General features: G+C 41.6%; 1 protein-coding gene across 3 annotated transcripts in view; it reads left to right on the plus strand.

The window, feature by feature from the left end:
* The window catches only part of EFL1 (elongation factor like GTPase 1), a 153,158-nt gene extending 131,942 nt beyond the window's left edge, over positions 1-21,216 (plus strand). For 2 of the 3 annotated variants that reach the window (XM_064267197.1, XM_064267198.1), the window contains exons 19-20: positions 9,464-9,648; positions 20,872-21,216. In XM_064267197.1, the coding sequence (XP_064123267.1) occupies positions 9,464-9,648; positions 20,872-21,060 (374 nt within the window). In that variant the 3' untranslated portion in view covers positions 21,061-21,216. Of the gene's footprint in view, positions 1-2,561; positions 2,709-9,463; positions 9,649-20,871 lie in introns of those variants that run through there. The other variant, XR_010317385.1, reaches the window with a different exon arrangement.
* The last annotated feature ends 252 nt before the right edge of the window (positions 21,217-21,468 follow it).

The raw sequence follows: 21,468 nt of genomic DNA on the forward strand, positions 1-21,468 counted from the left end.
CCCCCCAACCCCGAAAGAAATTTAGGCTTCACTTCACAGATCCTTGTGAGACAAGTTGATCATCCACAGTGCATTTCAAAAAACTCTGGGTTAAACAAAGTTATATAGATTTGGTTCTACAGGACTTCTTAAAGCCATTAATACGCCAGTGTGTAGTGTGAGTTGAATTTCCAAATATGGTGTATAATACAGTGTTTCTCAACCACATTTTCATACAGCATACTTATTAACATCTTATGGAACCCACAGGCCCATTTGGGGACATCAATCTAGACCATTCCCAGATATTACTCTTTATGCTCATCAAGAACTTTCTGAATTTAAGAAGGCAGAGTTAGATTTGGAACCCAGGCATCACGATTCTTTGGCAATCCTTGGAAAAGACTTCAGAGCTCATCTGCAACCATTCTTTCCCTGATGGGTGCTTATAGCACCTCTATTTGAGTACTTCCAGTGATGGACAGCTTATAGCACTTATATGATTAGACAAGTGTCTTTCTAGTACTATATAAAAAGTCTTTTCTCTGAATAGTTTCCAACCATTTGTACCATCATTCATACCTCTTCCATACCTTGTCCTGCACGTATGGGAGGACAGTGTAGTTTTCTAGTTTTATAATTCTAAAGAAAACTCTCCAGAGCCTTCAGCTATTTCTCATATGATGTGATTTTCATACCCTTTCATCATCCTGATGATTTTCATACCTTGGTCAGCATCCCTCTTAGATAAAGCAACCACATTTGAACACCAGAAAGCCAGGCCTGTTGCCATCAAGTTAATTCCAACTCATAGCGACCCTAGAGGACACAGTAGAACTGTCCCATAGGGTTTCCAAGGAGCAGCTGGGAGATGCAAACTGCTGACCTTTTAGTTAGCAGCCAAACTTTTAACCACCAGGGTTCCTATTTGAACATGGCACCTCAAATTGTCATCCAGCCAGTACAGAACACAGACATACTGTCATCCCCATATGTGATGCAATGTTCACCTTTTAGTGCAGTTTAGCAGTTGCATTTTATCCTTAACTCATGGCAGGTCAGGATCTACTCCCCCCCCCCCCCTTTTTTTTTAATGTCTTCTCACTTTGTTCCCAAAAAGCAGAATCCAGTGTTTTGGTAATTGACAAGGCGGTAGAAATTAGGTAGTATGATTAACTCCTGTGTTTACATCTGAGTAAACTGGGTCTGTACAATTAATTTCCTTCTTAAGTCATATGTATATATTATATAATAAGCACAACAATAGTAAAGTTTTTTTTTTAATGGCAAGTCAAAGAAGCTACAACACAACCATCTTAAAACAGTGACTCTTTCATTTTCTCATTTGTGTTTTTTTTGTTTGATATCAAATATTTTGATGAAAGTGATGCCGTTTGTGTCTATAGCATTCTCCTGATTATATCAGCTTACCAACCATATTGGAAAAAGAAAAAAGCTTAGGTTGGTATGATTTTGTGTAAATAAACCCATATCATCTCCAAAGGTTTTCCTCATACTTATATAAATGGAAACTAATCTTTATAATATATATATTTTTCATTCTAAAATTCTACAGGAAATTAGCATAGGACTTTTTAGTCTATAGTTTATGGGAACCCTCTAGTCATTATTTACCTTTTACCTGTAATCTGACAGCTATCTCACTCTCCATAACTCAAGTTTCTTTAGCACCATGGACATAATTCTGGTCCTGGAGACTTGAACTCTGGTTTAAAAAAGCCAGGTACTTGCTTATCAACTTCTCAACTATGTTGAACTTCATTGTTCTGTTTGTCCTATTTGCTATAGTGTGTTCACCATTCTCCTTACTGGAAAGAGTGAAAGTATGGATGTTGAGAAGCCCTGCTTTCTTGCTGTCTTACTGACATACAGACTTCTCCACATTGTTGGCATGCCCTCATCCTTGTTTTGAAAGTAATGGAAAAGACCTTTTTTGTTGTCTTTAGCTCTGTTGTTTTGTTAGGCCCAGTTCTGGTTTTCAGTGTCTGCGTACGTCACTAAACCACCCTTAATTGGTACCAGCATCTTCCATCCTGTGTCCTCTCAAAAATAGGAGTTATGAGACACAACAGATTTATTGTATTAACCATGACCCCACTGATTTACTTTGGAGCTACTGTTGTATTTGGAGAGGGGAGGGAGATAACGCTGTTTCTTTCATCGGAATCATTCATGATTGGATTTTTTAGGCTCTCTTCTTACTTCTATAAGGAAGTTTATCTGAGGGTCTCCTATCCTAAAGCTTACTTTTATGTTTTACCTTTCCCCTCATGTGTTTGAATGACCCTTCCTGAAGCCCAGGGTCTATGTAGGTCTGTGCTTACCGTTTCTTTCCCCTAGATTGCCAAAATAATGGGAACACTTATGTCCTCCAAGAATTCCCATCTCTTCTACATTATCCATTTGGAGTGACATTTGTCCTTTGTTTTCTGAGAGGACAAGTTTTCAGCTCAACATGTGAAGCCAGAATCAGCTGTTGGCGTTTATGAGACTAAAATTTAGCAGACTGTTGAGTAACCCTGTGAGTCACCACTCTGTGCCCATTTTCTCTTTTCTATTAGGAAATCACCGCCTGGACCCCACCTGGACCCTGCACGTGACCAGGCAGCCCTAGGACAATCCCACAGAAGTATTACTTGTCATCCTGCCCTTTACCTTCATCTTGACACTTCTCACCCAGCCACAGGACTGCCAACTTCTAGGGAGCTGTGGGTATCTTAACCCTCAGGGCTATGTTCCCTCTCTTCCTTTGAGTCAAAGAATATCCTTGCCTTGTCTTTTCCAGGCACAAATGTCATGCTAGACCTCAGTGACTCCTGTGAGACCCCACTTATTTAGCCTCTTGTGTGGGAGCTGTGTGTATGTGTCATTTAAACCCTGGGTTGTTAGTATACAGTCTATACCATTGTCACTAGTCAGCTTTTTTATTACATTTCCCTGAGACCAACTTGCTAACACACCCACTGCCCTCCAAAGACGCTGTGTTTAGCTTTGATTTGTTTTTGTTTTTTCCTAATTTGATTAGAAGACCTCTGGCTTTGACTCAAGAACCTTCTCTTTGCTTATGAAGGGCTCTTTGGTATTGATAGCCAGTCTCTAGGGTCCAAGGCCTGTCAACAGAGTCAGTTGTTCACTTCCTGTGTTTTGCTCTTTCTTTCTAAATCGCCTGGAGAAAAAGAGATGAAGAGACCATCTGTGTCCCCAAGGCCTTTTGATTCCTGTATGGATCTTCAGAGATCTTGCAAGAAGACCTTGCTGACTCTTGCTTTAATTCTCCAAGAATTAGCACAAGTTGATTGCAGTCTTTTTTATGTAGCAAATGCTCTCTTTTTAAAATTGTTATTTCTGCACAAGTTGTTAAACAAGAAATCCTTCTATAAATGGACAGAATTGCTTATGGTCAAAATGGGAAATTATGTAGGAAAATAATCATCTCAAAACCATTAATTTGTTTTGTCTGGGGAAGTAATCCCAAGAAAATGACCGTTCTGTACTTGTAAAATCTACTTTTCTAAAGGAGTGATTCTGGCATCTTTTTGTCCAGGAAAATTCCCTTCTTAATGAACTTGATTAGACACCAGAATTGCTTTGTGTTTTGAATTGTCATGTGACTAGTAAATTGCCTCATTTCGTATTTGTTTCTGTTGGCCTCTTTCATTCTTGCTCTTCCCCCGCCGCTTTTTTTTTTTTTTTAACTTTGGCAGTAACCATATATTTAAAAAATACCTTTTTCCATTAGACTGTATTAGTTAGAGTTTTAAGATGCCTTGGTGGCATAATGGTTAAGTGCTCAGCTGCTAACTGGAAGGTTGGCGATTTGAACCAACCAGCTGCTCCACAGAAGATGTGGCAGTCGGCTTCTGTGAAAGAAGCTACAGCCTTGGAAACCCTTTGAGGCAGTTCTACGCTGTGCTATAGGGTTGTTATGAGTCAGAATTGACTTAGTGGCACCTAAAAACATAACAGACGTAACAGACGACAGTTAGAGTTTTAACAAGGTTATAGCTATTGTAGTCCTGCCTTTGATTTATACTTGGAGAAATAAATGTTTACATTTACATTGTTAGAACACATGTGCCCTAATATAGCAGGAAAATCCTCAGCAAGTATCATTCTCTGTTTAGTTTGAAAAACATTTTCTTATTCTGCACTTGGAGTTCTTTTTACTTTCCATCAGCATTTCATAATTCAACAAAGATTTATTGAGCTGCAATGTGCCAGCACTGTGTTAATCGTGATTCCAGCTTTGAGAAGTGAGTGAAAGTGACAAAGCTTAATTATGTAAAACAATTGGAAAGTAAAATATGTTTGAGTTTAGTGCAGAAATGGTGGTTTTCAGAGAAATTTTATTAGAAATTGGCAAAAGTAAAACAGAAGGTCTCTTGGAAGTGATAGTACTTTGAAATGGGCTTTGATGGGTGGAGTAATTTTGAGTTCATCAACCCAGTATTAAATTAGCTTCCTTTGAATGACAGCGCACTGAGGACTTCTGTTAAGCCTAAAGTAAACTCATTTCTCATTGGTTTTAGAGGAACTGATGATCAGCATTGCCTCTCTAATCCTGGACACTTGGTTGGTTGCACCCAAGTGAAGAACCTTGCATTTATTCATGCTAAATTATATCTTGTTGAATTTGAGCCCTTATCTAGTTTTCCTGGCTCTATCATAGTATTTATTACCCACCCAGCTTCTTGTGAACTTTGGAATTGGTCATCATGCCTTTTGAATCAAAGTGTTGATTATAATGACACAAAGCTGTGAGCTAGAGCATTTGAGAGCGCATTCGAGACCTCCTTCCAGGGTGGGGTCAACTTTTGTTAGCATCCATTTCCTATGAACTTTTAGTGGAATTATCTATGTAAAAGCATCCAACCCACTTTCTCCATTATGTCCACAGCATGCTTTATCTCCTGTTTGGTTGAAGCCCATCTGCATCCTGTCAACCACATTTGCTTGATTTAGCAGTCTGGTAACTGTAATAAAAGGAGAAGAGGTTACTGTGACCTGGTTTATAAGAATAAGAAGTGAACTGATGTCTTTTAGTGCCCACCAGTTTCTTTGTGTGTGTGTGTGTGTTTGATTGAAGTTATTCTACAAGGGTTACTAATAATAGCAGAACTTACTTATAAGCTGAAAGAAAAATCTTCCTCCTCGGAAATCTTACTTTCATTTTTCCTCTTCTTTTACAATCCTTGACTGTAATTGTACATTTTATATAGTTGTAACCTTATGGTAGAAGCAATTTAGTATTCTGCTTTTTACATTTATGATTCATTTCATAAGCATGCTTCCCATTAGGCTACGTAGTATTCATAATTTTCATCTTAAGATCTGCATAATAATCCTATCGATTTGATGTGCTATAATTTACTTACTCATTATGCCAAAATTGGAAATTGACATTGCTTCCAGTTTGTCTACTATTAGAGAAAACACTGCCACGAACAGCTGCTTTCTTTCCTAGACTCTGAAAAGGAAAAAAAGGGAAACCATACCTTTAATTGTCCGATTTCCAACTTTAAAGATTGTAGAATCTACAAATCAATCTTACCGCCTATTATGGAAGAATAAAATGTGTACACAAGACTCTGTAATGCCATAATAGAACAGATAAAGTTCAGTGAAGCTCAGATGGTGAAGTGATTATTTGTAAGTTGGTTTCGAATAGGCATGAGAAGGATTTGAACATAGAGTATCCTAGATAAAGAAAATGTGAACTCAGAGTGATGAGACCTCAGATGTGTACTGTAGGCAGTGAGTGGTTTATCTGGGCTAACATGTCAGGTCCTTGATGGCACATACAGGAGCTGAAGTAGTTGGTCGCTGCCAGGTCAGAGAGGGCTTTGAATACAGGCTGAGACATTTATAAACCCAACCAAGCCCATTGCTGTCAAGTTGATTCCGACTCATTGCAACTCTATAGGTCAGAGTAGAACCACCCTATAAGGTTTCCAAGGCTGTGAATCTTTACAGAAACAGACTGTCACATCTTTCTCCCAAGGAATTGCTAGTGAGTTTGAACCGCCAACCTTTCGCTTAGCAGCCTAGCTCTTAACTACTGCGCCACCAGGGCTCCTTTGAGACGTTTATACTATAGTCATTAAAAGTTGAGCCTCAGTTGAAACTGTCTTAATAGGATTAATCTTGTTGGGTTTTTTGTTTTTTTTTTTTTACCCCTAAGGGATGCCTCTTCCAGGGGCCTTATATATAGTAGAGCACACAGTGATCTTTCATAGGTGAGTGAGCAAACGAGTGAGTGTGGTATGATGGAAGAAGTCCAGTTGAAGAATTGTCAAGTATTCACAGTCAGGGGCCGTATGCTTAGAAACCCTCCTTGATGTGTCTATAGTAATAATTTCTCAGTGATGACAGTGGTAGGTTTTGAGGGTCTCTGAATGCATCCAAAGCATTGGACACACCTGTAAGGAGAGCCAGCTGCATTTGGAAGGTTTTATTGTAACTGTTTTGTTTGGTGATCCATCACTCTGCCCCAGTTTTAAGATATTGTTTTAGTGGAATTAAAATTGAGTGGCTCAAAATTATATAACTAATTACATTGAGTTTGTATTATAATGATTGATCCAAGCCTGCTGGTTTGACCCAGAGAGGGAGGAGCTGCTGGGCCCTGGAGCAGCAGTCAGGTGGCCAGGCCTCCGGCCTGCCCATTCATGGTCTGTTTTCCCCAGTTACCTCATTCTGTTTCCCCTGTTATTCTGTATTCACTCCCACAAACCAGCTTAAAACTTTCTTAGAATGAAGTAGCAGACTAAATAAAAATTACTAGCTTACACATGTTAGCTATTACGGTAAGATTTTTTTTTTTTTTTTTTGCTCCTACAAATCTTAGCCAAATGGCATATAGCCTAAAGAAGGTTTATTGTCAGTGAAGGTAATAATTGTTCTACTTTTTTCAGAGCTTTCAAACTGTACCTAAAAGTATTGTTTACAGTTCTGGGTACCATATTCCAGGAGGATGTAAATAAATCAGAGTAGTTCAACTAGGAAAGTGGCCAGTATGGGATAGGAAACGAAGGCCATGTCGTAGAAAGATTGAGGGTGTTTAGTCTGGAAAAGAGAAGGCAAGATAACAATCTTCTGCTAGTTTAAAGGCTGATCTGTAGAAGAGGGATTAAACTTGTCCCATGTGATAAAAACTAGGACTCATGATTAAAAACTTCAGGAAAGTAGATTTGGTGCTCAGAATTGTCCACCAGTTAAGGCTGTCCAAAGATGGAATGAGCTTCCCTGGGAGGCAGTGAGTTTTAGAAGCATTCTAACCCAAAACCCAGTGCCGTCGAGTCGATTCCGACTCATAGCGACCCTATAGGACAGAGTAGAACTGCCCCTTAGAGTTTCCAAGGAGCGCCTGGCGGATTTGAACTGCCAACCCTTGGGCAAGCAGCTGTAGCACTTAACCACTATGTCACCAGGGTTTCCAGAAGCATTCTAGCAGAGCTTAAATGACTAATTGGCACCAAATATGGGGTAGAACTTGTTGACCCTTAAGTTCCCTTCTAAACCATTGTTCTTTGATTCTGTAACTCTGAGATTTCTAGTAGGAACTTCAGGGGGAAGGTGACCGAATAGAATTGGGAGAATGGAGTTGCCTTTTGCAGAAGGTAATAAACTCTATCTTAGACGTGTTGAACTTAAAAGGAAGTTGGGTTCCACAGTGGAGATGCCCTGATGCCCTGGCAGTCTTCATAAGTATGTGATTGGCCGGCCTGGTGAGATACAGAGTCTCAGGAGCCCCAGGCATAAAATTAGTAGTTGGAACCACACAAATGATGAGTGAATGGGCTCTCTGAGGGGAGAATTTGTTCAGAGGAGAGGATGGAGCCTCAAAGAATCTTCCTAGGAAGAAAAAACAAGAGTTATTGAAGTAAACAGTAGAAGGGTGGTCAGAGGTCCAGGAGAACTATCAGGAGGTATCAGGAGGGTAATTGTAAGATTGGAGAGATTTGGTAGAAGAGATGTTGATCCATAGCTTCAAATACCAGAGAGAAATCATGGAGAATGAGGATTGAGAAAAAGGCATTTGGGGTAGGCATATGAAGATTATTCCACAACTTCAAGGCAGCCATTTCAGTAGAGACTAGGTGTTGAAGAAAGCTCGTAGTGAAGAAATGAGAAGCTACCCACATAAGAAATCTGAGGAAGAAAGGAAGGAATGTGGTAGCTAGCTGGAGGAGTAGAGAAGAGTAAAGATGGTGCCTTTCCTCACTAATAGGATTTTTTATTTGTTTTTAAGCTTAAGTTATAAGGATAGCACCATCACAGTTTCTGGTTTTTATTTTTTAAGGCCTCGTGACACAATAACGTTCTACCATTTATTTCCCTTTATCTTTTCAAATCACCACCACCAGGGGGAAATCTGAGTCAGAGAGAAGCGTTTAGGAGTCAGACAGTTTTGCTCTGTGCTTCAATTCCTGGTTTAAAAAATAAATAAGGTAGGTAGCCCACACACCCCATGTGGTTACTTAGGAAGGCAGGTCCAGGACTCACTGTGGAGGTCAGAGGAGATTTTAGCTCTGTTTAACTGTAATGTTGTTAATGTTTCAGGATAATGTATTCATATGTCACTTATATAAAATGAAACTTTTTTTAAGTGGTAGATAAAAGGAGGAGTCTTTAATGAGAGTATCTGCTAGCTATTGCAAGTTCTTCGTGATTGTCTGATTTTCAGTTTAGCACTTCTTTTCAGCGTCTGTTCTGCTTACTAGTTGAAAGGGTACTTTGAGCCCCCAGAGGCTCTCATACAGAACTCCACTCGGAGGCGTTCCCCTCCTGGGTGTAAAACAGACTTGTGCCTAAAGAAGAATTAAAAGTGTCAGCCGAGAGAACTTAACTAGATTTCTTGTGATGTGGCAATAGAAATTGTTACCAGACCGTAAAGATGCCAGAGTATCAACTTCCAGGGGAATAAAACTCTTTTCTGCTCATGCCACTTATATAATCAGTTTAAGAAAAATATGAGCAAGCATTTGTGTTTATGTGGCTTTTATTTTTAGTATAAAAATATCATTATGTCAGCTCCTTGCTTACTAGATCCACACAGCTTATGTCATGACCATCATGTTAATAATGTCTTATAGCTATTCAAATGTTTTAATATTCCAAAGCACAGTCACACTCATCTCATTGGATTTCATAGGACTTCACACCCAAAGATAGCTCAGAGGCGAAATTGTGTTGGAAGGTCCTTTCAGAGGTTTCCTACTTTTCTTGCTGTGTTACAGGGATTGTCTTTGGATAATGGGTTTGGGGATGATTTCACTTGTTATTTATGGTTTCTAATTTTTCTACAATTATCATCTTTTACTTTTTAAATAGATATTTAAAAATTTTTTCCATGCTTGTATACACCAGTTACTCATAATGGATTGTTACAGGATATATACATCTCTGTGTGGCTCAAGACATATGACCAGTCACTGAATTTGAAAGATTTATGGTTTTACAGGTCGGGTCTACGCTGTCTTGTCAAAGAGAGAAGGCCGAGTGCTTCAAGAAGAAATGAAAGAAGGGACGGACATGTTCATCATCAAGGCCGTGCTGCCTGTTGCGGAAAGCTTTGGCTTCGCTGATGAAATCAGGAAGCGGACAAGCGGCCTGGCTAGCCCACAGCTGGTATTCAGCCACTGGGAGGTAAGACCCCAAATCCCATTCCTTCCTTCTCACCTAGGGATTTGCTTCCTACGGATGAGGCTGGGAGTAGCCAGCAGAACTCACCATGCCCTTTGGCCTTCCTTGGGCTCTATTCAGTCAGATGGACAGGAGAAAGCAAATGGCATTTATTTCCACTCAGATTATATATGATCCTTAGATTGTACATGGCATGTAACGTACATGTACTGTCTTAGTTGTCTAGTGACGTTATAACAGAAATACCCCAAGTAGATGGCATTAACAAAGAGAAATTTATTCTCACAGTTTAGGAGGCTAGAAGTCCAAATTCAGGGTGCCAGCTCTAAGGGAAGGCTTTCTCTGGCGGTTCTGGAGAAGGGTCCTTGTTATCCATCTTCCCCCGGTAGAGGAGCTTCTCAGTGCAGGAACCCCGAGTCTAAAGGACTCGCTCTGCTTTTGGGCCTGCCTTTTTTCTTGGTGGTATGAGGTCCCCCTGTCTCTCTGCTAGCTTTTCTCTTTTATATCTCAAAAGAGATTGACTCAAGACACAACCTAATCTTGTAAATTGAGCCCTGGCTCATTAACATAACTGCCTCTAATCCTACCTTATTAACATCATAGAGGTACGATTTATAGTACATAGGAAAATCATGGAAACCGTGGTGGCATGGTGATTAAGTGCTAGGCTGTTAACCTGTTAACCAGTTGGCAGTTCCGATCCACCGGGCGCTTCTTGGAAACTCTGTGGGCAGTTCTACTCTGTCCTACAGGGTCACTATGAGTCGGAATCGACTCGACGGCAGTAGGTATAGGTTGAGGAAAATCGTATCAGATGACAAAGTGATGGACGGTCACATGATACTGGAAATCATGGCCTAGCCAAGTTGATACACATTTTCGGGGGGACACAATTCAATACGTAATACCTTCATTCTTTTTTTATTTGGTGCAAAATTTGCTAAGACACAGACATTTAATCTTTTTTTCCATCTAAAGACATACTTTATGTTTTCAAAAGAGAATCACAGACCCTTTGAAAGTAAAACACAAAGGAACTTTCCTCCTGGGGAAAATAACATCTTCAATTGACTGACTTGTCCCATGAGACTATGGTCCCAAACTTTGAAACCCAGAAAACCATTCTTGGAAGGTGTTTGGTTATGTCTATGGAGTATCCGTATTTGTGTCTTCAGTGAATATATGTGCCTGCACGTACATATTTATATTTACACATACCTATGTATTTTTTTTTTATGTATACTTTTGGAACCCTGGTGGCACAGTGGTGAAGAGCGTGGCTGCTAACTAAAAAGTCAGCAATTCGAATCCACCAGCTGCTCCTTGGAAACCCTACGGGACAGTTCTACTCTGTCCTATAGGGCCACTGTAAGTCACAATTGACTTGACAGCAACGGGTTTGGTTTTTCTTTTTTTTTTATGGTATATACCTAAGAGTGGGATTACTAGATCATAGGCTAGTTCTATGTCTAGTCTTTTGAGAAAGCACCGTACCGTTTTCCATAGTGGTTGTGCCATCTTATAGTCCCACCAGCAGTGAGTAAGGGTTCCAGTCTCCCCACATCCTCACCAGTGTTTGTTATATATATATATTTTTTCTTAATCAGTGCCATGTTAGCCAGGGTAAGATGGTATCTCAATTTTAGTTTTGATTTTCATCTCTCTAATGGCAAATGGGAAACCCTGGTGGCGTAGTGGTTAAGTGCTAAGGCTGCTAACCAGAGGGTTAGCAGTTCGAATCTGCCAGGTGCTCCTTGGAAACTCTATGGGGCAGTTCTACTCCATCTTATAGTGTCGCTCTGAGTCGGAATCGGCTCAATGGTACTGGGTTTGGTTTGGTTTTGGAATGGCTAATGATGGTGAACATCTTTTCATGTGTTTGTTGGCTACTTGGATGAACAGACAGTTTTTGTTATTTGAAAGCCATGGTGGTTTTCAGTCTCCTTTTTCTCTCAGAATTTAAAAAAAAAAAAAAGCTGAAAACCTTACATACTTAACTGTGTTTTTTTTTTTTAATTTAATTGTTTGTTTTAATATTAGCTGGCATAGTTATGCTTATTATTAAAAATTAGTGTCTTAATAAGTAACTTCAGAGAAAAATATTGTCAAGAAAAGTTTTGCTCCAGTTTTATACCATCCTTCTGTCATCTTCTGGCCACCTGTCATGGTGGTAGTCCCAAAAGCTTCAAACCTTTGAAAGTCTCAAAAACTACATTCTAATTAAATGTCATTGATCTGATATTTCTTGGCTATCTCTGTTTTTTCCCCCACAGTTAGGTTTAGAAATAACACAGTTGTTGAGAGCTGGCTTCTCACTCCAAGGCACTTTTTTTTTTGTTTGTATTCTACCGCACCATATAATTTACAATCAAGAGCTTTTGAGAGAAAGTGCTTCAGAAAATAGAGAAAATAAAATTACAGGCATTTTCCATGAGGAAACCTTGGGAGTCAGCAATCTCCTAATTTCTCTTTCTATGTTTTACCCTTTTATGAAGAAGGAAGAAAAGGAGCTAATAACAGGCACAGAAAGGAAAATATTACTAACCAGTGCTGTCGTACATGTATGTCAGCATAACCTCCACAATTGCCATTTAATACTGAGATTACCCTGAGAGGCAGGCCAGAGTTCATCCAGGGTAAGGAAGAAGTGATTGCAAGAGCACTGAAGAGGTTTATTTTGGACATGGGTATTTCCCACCTCCAGCCACAATCATGTGAAAATTGGGCAAAAAATTGAAATAGAGCTCCAGTGCTTTTTCCTTTTATCTTTTTTGTGTGTGTGTCTGTGGTAGTAAAATGCCTGGGCAGCAGCTAGCCCTTGTGGTGCCTTTGTATGAATTAGAAAATGGCATCTTCTCCAGGCTGTTGAGTATCAAAAAATATTCTCCCTCTAGCCAGATGAATTCTGGGCAAGCCAGTTAGAGAAAAGAACCTCACCCTCCAAGCTGAGGGCAAGCGGTACTCTGTGGTCGAGAGGGGGCCTATAGAGCACAGCCTGGATGACCATCAACCTCGTCTTTTCCCCATGTCAGGAAATTCAAAACTAGCCCACAGCAGTCAGGTGTTGCTCCGTCTCCCCTGGTTTAGAGCCTGTTTGGCATGTTGAGGCAAGTAGCATCAAGACGTCCACAGAGCTACAGGAGTCGTGATGCTGAAAACAGAACACCCACTCCGGGCAGACATGGGAAGCACAGGCAGTGGACCTCAGTGAGGAGTGGTCTAGAGCTAAGTGTCTACAGTAGTATCCTAGGCAGTTGGGGTGATTGCAAAAGCTGGGCCCAGGAGCATATGGAAACAAACTGAGCAAGCCTGAGAAGCATGTGCAGGAGGCCAAGACAATCCGCTGCCTTCTGAAACTCCAGGATCTCCTTTTTTGAAACAGCAGGACTCTGGTCTTAAGTTGGCCAGTCTGAGCCTGGCGTCACTCAGGTGGCACTTCGTTTACTTCTTTCTGTAGAATTTGTCACTTTCTTTTTTAATAGAATTAAAAATGTATTTACCACTACCACTCAAACGTGCTAAGAACATGTAGCTTCTTTATAGTCTGTAAGAGATCTGTCTTCCAATTGGTTAGTGGAGGGCACCAATAACAAGCTTTATTGTGACATCACAGGCTCTTACACAGAATAGCCTTTGGGTGGCTGCCCAGGCAGATGTTCAGTTTTTCTGATTTTCTTCCCCTTCCTCTCTCCAAAAAGGAGAGGATTATGTGACCTCATAGTGGAGGAAAGGAAAATGTCACTTGCCTCAACATATCAAACAGGCTCTAAACCAGGGGAGATGAAGCAACACCTAACTGCCGTAGGCTAGATTTGAATTTCCTGACATGGGGAGAAGACAGGGTGATGGTCGTCCAGGCTGTGCTCTACAGGCCCCACCTCTTGATCACAGAGTACAGCTCCATAGTATCCTCTGGATCCTTATCGGTCTTTGCATGGAGTGGCTTGTCTGGTCCACTCCCATCTGGCTACTAGGGCCAGTAAGCTGGCACTGCTTAATTCTAGTAAACTCCATTACTAGTCATTTGCATCCAACAATGAGTTCCTACCCACAGCTGCCTCTTTGTCCTGTCCAAGGCTTCTCCCAGTCCCCTTAGCACCTCCACGTCTCTCCCAGCGTAGTACTCTGGTGCCACATCAGTTTCTGTCTGCATTTACAGGTATTCTAGTACCCAGGAAGAAGGGGAGGAAATATCCAGTTTTCATAATAAGCTGAGCATTCTGTAATCAAGGCAGGTGTGCAATCGTTTACTCAGTCGACATACATTTACCAAGTACGCACTAAGAACACCTACCTTCAGAAAAAAAAAAGTCATTGGTATCTTCCTGAGGCAAAAGCCCCACTGCAAAAGCTGGGAAGAAAAGAGGTGGAAGGATGGGAAGAGAAGAGCACCTAGGAGCCCAGCAAAGTGTCCACAGGGAGGCCTCGCTGTACAGATGAATCTGCACACTTACCAACTGTGTGCCATTGGGTGGGTTCGTTACCTCCGCACACCTCAGGCTTTGAGGGGATATGTGAACACCCATCGGACAGGCCCCGGTCACTGTCACTCCTGTAGAGGGGTAGACGATGGATCAGAAGCTGATGTGACTGCTCAAAGCCACACAGCTAGTTATGTATGGAAGGGCTAGGCATGCAGTTAGACTAGCTGGGCCAGCTGGGTTCTTTAACATCAGATGGGAAGCTCCTGTGTATCTGCACATGGCATGGGGTCCAAGCAGTCCTTCCTCCTCCAAGACTGAGGAGCGCTGAGATGGGAGTCTACTTGCTCACCTTCTCTTCCCTCATCCCACTTCATCTGACTCTTCTTACCAGCTCCCTTTTTCTGTTGCTGGCCGATTTAGTGGCACTGTTTCTAATATTCTTCCCTCTGGAAATGGGAAGTTGGCTAAATTAGAATGCAGAGGAGCCCCCAATACAATATCATTATACCATTTGGGTTTTGCAGGACCCCAGCAACCTGCCAATACTGTGCTAGTGGCACCCTTAGAGGTCTTGCTGATTACTTTGTAGATGTCTACCCTGATGAGATTTGGTTCCTCACATCCAGTAGGTCATCTTTCTTCAACCTCAGGGCGCTGGTTCTGTGCTCTTAAAACACTTAATGAGATTATGTCCTGAGGGAGTGCAGGGGCAGTGTCCCCAAAGGTGCCTGCTCCAGGTTTGGTGAAGTGCCAAACTCCCCACTGGCTCTTGTCACTCTGCACTTTGGCTGGTGCCTTGCGCGAGGAACAGAAACTACCAGCCTCACCCCCTCTCCCACTAGCATAGCAGAGTAACCAGTTTCTAAAGCAGTTCATATACTTGGTTTCTTAAAAGTGTTGAGAATTTTGCCTCTTCCTCCAAGAGTTGAACCCTAAAAAGGAAAATTACAACTTGTGAATGACTGGCGTTTATTAAGAGACAAACAAGCATGACAAAACTTTTTTATCTTAAAATAATTATAGATTCATAGGAAGTTACCAAAAAAAAAAAAAAAAACCACAGGGAGGTCCTGTGCACCCTTCAGCCCTCCTCCCCCAGTGTTAGTGTCCTCTATAACTATAGCACGGTATCAGCACTGGGAGTCTGAAATTGATCCAATCCACAGAGCTCACTCAGATTTCACCAGGTATATATGGACTTGATTTAGCTAGCACCATTGGGCAACATGTGTTATGAACAACTGGGATCTTCATGGCAGCCATTGTGGTGGAAGGAGGGTAGGCTTTGGAACTCGACAAGCCTAGCATGTGCCTGGTGCTTCACCAGGTGAGTTTCATATGGTGTCCTCCTCAATCTTCACCGCCACCCTATATCAGTTAGAAGTGTTTTCATCTGCAGGCAACATAATACCATATCAATAGTTGCTTAGACAATTAGGGCTGGCACAGTGGCTCAGTGATGTCAACAAAGATCCAGCCTCCCTTTCTTCTGCTGTGTACACTCAGCGTATGTGTGTGTGTGTGTGTGTGTGTGTCATTAGTTGACATCAAGTCAGCTTCAGCTCATGGCGACTTTATGTACAACAGAATGAAACTGCTGCCTGGAACTATTGTACATGATTATGATCATTGGCCTGTTTGGGTCTATTTTGGTGGCCACTGTGTAGTGCCTTCCAATCCAGGGGTAGAGGGGGGCCTCATCTTCCAGCACTATATCAAACAATATTCTATTGTGATCCATAAGGTTATCATTGGCTAATTTTTGGAAGTCAATCTCTAGGCCCTTTTTCCTAGTCTGTGTCTTAATCTGGAAGCTCTGCTGAAACTTGTCCAGCATGAGTGACCCTGCTGGTATTTGAAATACTGATGGCGTAGTGCCTAGCATCATGGCCACCATAGCACCACAAAATGACAGACAGGTGTGTGTAGTTCTGTGTAATTTTATCACATGTAGCTTTATGTAACTGCGACCACAATCAAGATGAAAAGCTATTCCATCACCACCACAAGGCTCCCTCATACTACCCCTTTATAGCCACTCCTACCTGCTCACCTTGGATGGGTGACTTTGACTAGCACCCCCGCCCAGCCCAGCCCTAAACCCTGAGCCCTCACTGACTGCCTGGTAGCATGGTGGATGTTTTCTGCCAGTAGATGGTCTAGAATGAACCTTGCTATTGTAGACTCAGTGTCTAGTGAATCAGCCTTGAGTCTTAAGGGACTTGTGTGCTCACAAAATTGAGCAGTACACTCCCTCTGACCCTGGGAAAAGCCTCCTAAGATTGCCGAGTCCATGGCACTGGCCGTCCTCCCTACGCCCCATTCTTGCTGCAGTTTTTTGGTCTGAATTGCATCCAACAGCCCTTGTCTACTGCTCTGCTCACACCAAGAAAAAAAAAAGCTACACCTAATCCCCTTTTCTCCCACCATCCCCCCAGCCACCAACTGGGGTTCTACTTCAAAACAGACATTCACCCTGAAAACTTGCTATCACTCACCAGAATTTTTACTCACCGTTGATAAAATCTCTGTGGTTCTGCTGGCCACTCTTGCTTCTAAACATTTCCCTGTTTCCTTCAGGGGTAATTTTCTTTTTGCTTAAAGGATATTTTTTAAATCTTCCATTGAGGACCTATGAGAAGTAAATTTTTAGAGTCTGTCTTAAAAAACCTTTTTTGTTGTTGTTGTTGTTCATTGACAATAGTTTGACTAGATAAAGAATTTTAGGCTCACATGTATATTCCTCAGCCTTTTTGAAGCACTTAATTGTGTTCTGCCATCTCTTGTTGCTGATGTGAAGTCTATTGTCAGTCTGATTCATGTTTTTTTGTAGGTGACCTGGCTTTTCTTTCTGATTTTCTCTGTCTTTGTCAAGAGAGTGACTCTGCTTCAGTGCCGGGTGCTTTGTCTCCAACCTTTGTCTAAGGGCCAGTGGCACAGCCCTGTCTCTCTCTCTCTCTCTCTCTGCTCTGCAGTGTCTGCTGGGTCAGAATTGAGCATAGGACGCAGGTGCTCACAGATTTGCAACATTTCGTCAGTGTCACAGAAGGTGAGCTTTTTGATCATCCTGCCCAGGACTCAGTGAGGTTTTTCAATCTGAGGACTCATACCCTTCCGTTCTCTGTTCTTTGATTCTAAAACCCTGTTAGACACATCCTGCACATATTTTATGGTGCTTAACTTTTTTTTTTTTTTTTTTAATCTGTCTCTCTTTGCTGTGTTCTGGGAAGCATCCTCAAGTCTATCTTTTAATTCACTTACTCTCTCTTCGGCGGTCTTCTGTTTAATCTGTTGCATTTCTTGTTTCTTATTTAATGTTTAAGTTTTTTTTTTTTTTAATTTCCAGGATTTCTAGTTTATTCTTTTTTGTAACTGCCTAATGCTTTATAGATACTATCTCTCCCTTTATTTCTCTGAGGATTTTAAATATACTCTGTATAAAGTCCTCTTCAACCAGCGTGAGCCCAGAAGAACTAGATGGTGCCTGGCTACCACCACCAACCACTCTGATGGGGATCACAATAGAGGGTCACAGACGAAGCTGGAGAAAAATGTAGAACAAAGTTCAAACTCACAAAAAAAGACCAGATTTATGGTCTGACAGAGACTAGAGGAACCCCAGAGACTATGGCCCCTGGACACCTGCTAACTCAGAACTGAGGCCACTCCTGACATCTCTCTTTCAGCCAAAGATTAGACAGACCTATAAAACAAACAATAACACAGGTGAGGAATGTGTTTCTTAGTTCAATCAAGTCTGTGAAACAAAATGGGTAACACCTGCCCAAAAGAAAGATGAAAGGGCAGGAAGGGACAGGAAAACTGATGAATGGACACAGAGAACCCAAGATGGAAAGGGGGACAGTGCTGACAAATTGTGGGGATTACACCCAGCATCACAAAACAATTTGAGTACAAATTTTTGAAGGAAAAACTAATTAGTGCTGTAAACTTTCACCTAAAACACAATAAAAATTTTTTAAAAAGATTACAGCCTAGAAAACCCTATGGGACAGGTCTGCTGTGTCACATGGGGTCGCTATGAGTCAAAATCTAATTAACGGCATCTTGCAACAACATTTTATATATATATATATTGATATATATATATCTACACAGATACATACGTATATATGTGTGTGTGTGTGTATATATATATACACACATATGAAATCAAGCCAACCAAACACAGTGCCATCGAGTCAATTCCGACTCATAGCGACCCTATAGGACAGAGTAGAACTGCCCCATAGAGTTTCCAAGGAGCACTTGGCAGATTTGAACTGCCGGCCCTTTGGTTAGCAGCCTTAGCACTTTACCACTACGCCACCAGCGTTTCCTATGCACATATAGATACACATAATACATATGTGTGTGTGTATGCGTGTGTGTTTGTATCAGTGTAAGGTCCCAACTCTTTATTCTTGGAAAAGAATGTATTTTAATCTGCTATTATATCCCTATTTCTCTTTTGATTTCAAAATATAATTTCTTCTATTAAACAATGCACATAGTACTGATAGATTCTGTTATTTAAATTCCTATTTGGAAAATGTTAGCAACTACAAAAAAAGAAAAAAGTCCTCTTCAGATTACTCTGCTAGCTCTTCTTTGGTTATGAATTCTCCCTTTCTTTTGAGTCTGGTGATTGTCTTTCATGGTGCTGGATTTCCTTATGTGCTCTGTAATTCTTATTTGTGAGTTCATCTTCTGTGGGGGCTTTCTCCACCATGTGCTCTCTTTTGAGGAGGTTCCACTGTAAGGCATTTCAGAGCTGCCTCCTGCTCTGCCCTTCTGAGCGCCATAGGTCCCAAATGAATCCTTTTCAGCAGCTCAGCCAGTGCCTTCACCAGAGTGGATGGCACAGACAGGACAACAGATACATCAGAGGCCAAGTCTGGTCTCCAGAATGTGACTGCTCCTGCCTCATGGCATACAACTGATTTCTAGCCAGAACCCTGGGCAGACATGGTTATTACAGCTCCAGAGAACAGTGGTGGTTCTTTCGTCCACCACTGGGCTTTGGGCCCATCCCTAAGTGGACATTAAGAGCCTGACCCTCCTGGCTCACATCTGTCTTGGCTCCTGTGGGATATGGATAGGGCTTTTGCCCCCCTTTACTACTGTAGACTCCTCTCCCTTCATCCCTCCAAAACTCTCCCTTTCTAGTCTACAGATAATTCCCTCTGGTTTTGAAAAGTGTCTGTTTTAAAATGTATTTTCCTTTCATTGCTGTGTTTTAAATTGAAAGGTGTTAGGATTTGAGGCCACCAAGTAAATACCACCTGTTTTCCCCCAAATGAGAAATAAGAAAACAATAACAACCAAAAAAGAGTAAGGCATGCAGAGACCAAACTCTCACCTTTATCACTGATGAAGCTGATCTTGGAGAATGTGATCTTTGTCTGTAGGTGAGTGGGTCTCCTAATGCAGGTAGTCCCCAGCTTATGACAGGGCTCCGTTCCCATGACTACTCCTTCGTAAGTCATAAGTCAGCTCTGACATAAGTTGAATATCTCTCTTTTTTTTTTTTTTTTTTTAGTTTTTGTTGTTATTGCCTTTCATTGTCTGTATCTTTATAAATCGGATCTTTATTTGTCTTTGGGGGTTGGAAATGTTACATCTGAGAATGATAACATCAACAAATTACACCCTGCAACATTATATAGTACATATTACTAACGGTAAGATGTACAAAAAGAAAAAACTAACGGTTCTAAGAGTGCTTTGTCATTACTCAAGTACATCGTAAGTCAGGGACTACCTGTACAGAACTCCAGAGTTAGACAGACTAGACTGGGCCGCCTCCCTCTGCAGGAGCAGTCTTCTCTGTCAAATAAATAGCTTGGAGGACCTTCCTGTGGACAGCTTGCTTCCAGAAGAAATGGAAAAGAAGAGGCTAAGCTACCCATGTGTGTTTTTCCTTTCATGCTTACCAATCAGATTCCGATGGGGAACCATGAGTGAGGAGGCAGAGACAGGCCAGGAGCCTGAGGCTAATGGAGCTTTCACTTTGTGAAGGCAACCATTAGGAGCCAGGGACGAAATGTTCCTCTCATAACTGAAAGGTGGGGAGCGTTCAACATATGTACAATCCACTGTCTTGTCCTAAAGTCCATCAGTAAGGTCCATGTCCAGATTCACCACTAACTTGAACATCGGGACTTCCAAACTAACCCTTTCTCAGTTCTTTTTTTTCCTCAAACTGCCCCTGTCCTTCCTCCTCAAGGAGTAACCTCAGAGAGAAACTGTCCTCAGCCTGCTTTTCCCTGGACTTGTCTTTCCTCACCATCAAAGTAGTAACAGGTGTAGGCCCAGAGAAAAGAGAAAAGGAGGCTGTTTGTGTCGGCCTCTTGCTTGGGCAGAATATGTGGCTCACCTGTTGCATTCCAGCTCACCAAGATGCTTCACTGAATTTTGGAGCAAAAGCTCAAAGTAATCAAGAATGAGCTTGCATGTGTTGATCTTTGCTGGGGACAAAGGCAAATTGGTGGGAAGACACTCACACCCAAATGTTCCCTAATGAAAGGAGAGCTTTTTTATTAATTGTTCAGAATTAATAGTCCCCCCCGCTTCAGGTTATGGAATGGCTCTGTGAACAAAGAAATATGTTATAAATTTTGTTGAATCTACTTGCGTTTGTCCACACCTTCCATGATTCTTCATGTGTGTTTATTATCATTCCTAACAAGCTTAACCTTTCTTCATTAGCTAAGACTGTGAACTGGGGAGATGAGTAAAGGGGATTTAAAATTAAAATATATTTGCTAACCCAGCACATTCCATTCCCTTCTTTTACAAGATGATTCCCAGCGACCCTTTCTGGGTGCCAACCACTGAGGAGGAATACTTGCACTTTGGTGAGAAGGCCGATTCAGAGAACCAGGCCCGGAAGTACATGAACGCAGTGCGAAAGCGGAAGGGCCTTTATGTGGAAGAAAAGATTGTGGAGCACGCGGAAAAGCAGAGAACACTCAGCAAAAACAAGTAACTGCTACTGATGGTGGGGTCTTGCCTGTGTAACAGATTAAAAAGTCTGATCCAGGGTTTGAGATCAGGAAAATGTCTTTCTGCTCCTTACACCTGTGTATTCACTTTCAATAAAGTTGAACCATATAAATCTTTTCAAGAGGATGGTAGAGAACAAGTTTTCAAAGTGCCTTTTTCATTGATTCTGGTACCAGGCAAGAAGCTACTGTAAGTATTGCACTGGTAACAGGTTATGACCCCTGTGCGTGCTGTGGAAAGGGCAGCCTATTCACCGCTGGGGCCATGACATGCAGACCCCAAGGTGGGCAGGGTCGTCTACAGGGAGCAGCCTCCCCTCTGCCTGTCTTCACAGTGTCACACTTCCAGTTTTATCCCCTGCGTAAACATCAAGCATGAATCTCTGGAATGG

Source organism: Loxodonta africana, chromosome 13, assembly GCF_030014295.1.
Source record: "Loxodonta africana isolate mLoxAfr1 chromosome 13, mLoxAfr1.hap2, whole genome shotgun sequence".
NCBI lineage: Eukaryota > Metazoa > Chordata > Mammalia > Proboscidea > Elephantidae > Loxodonta > Loxodonta africana.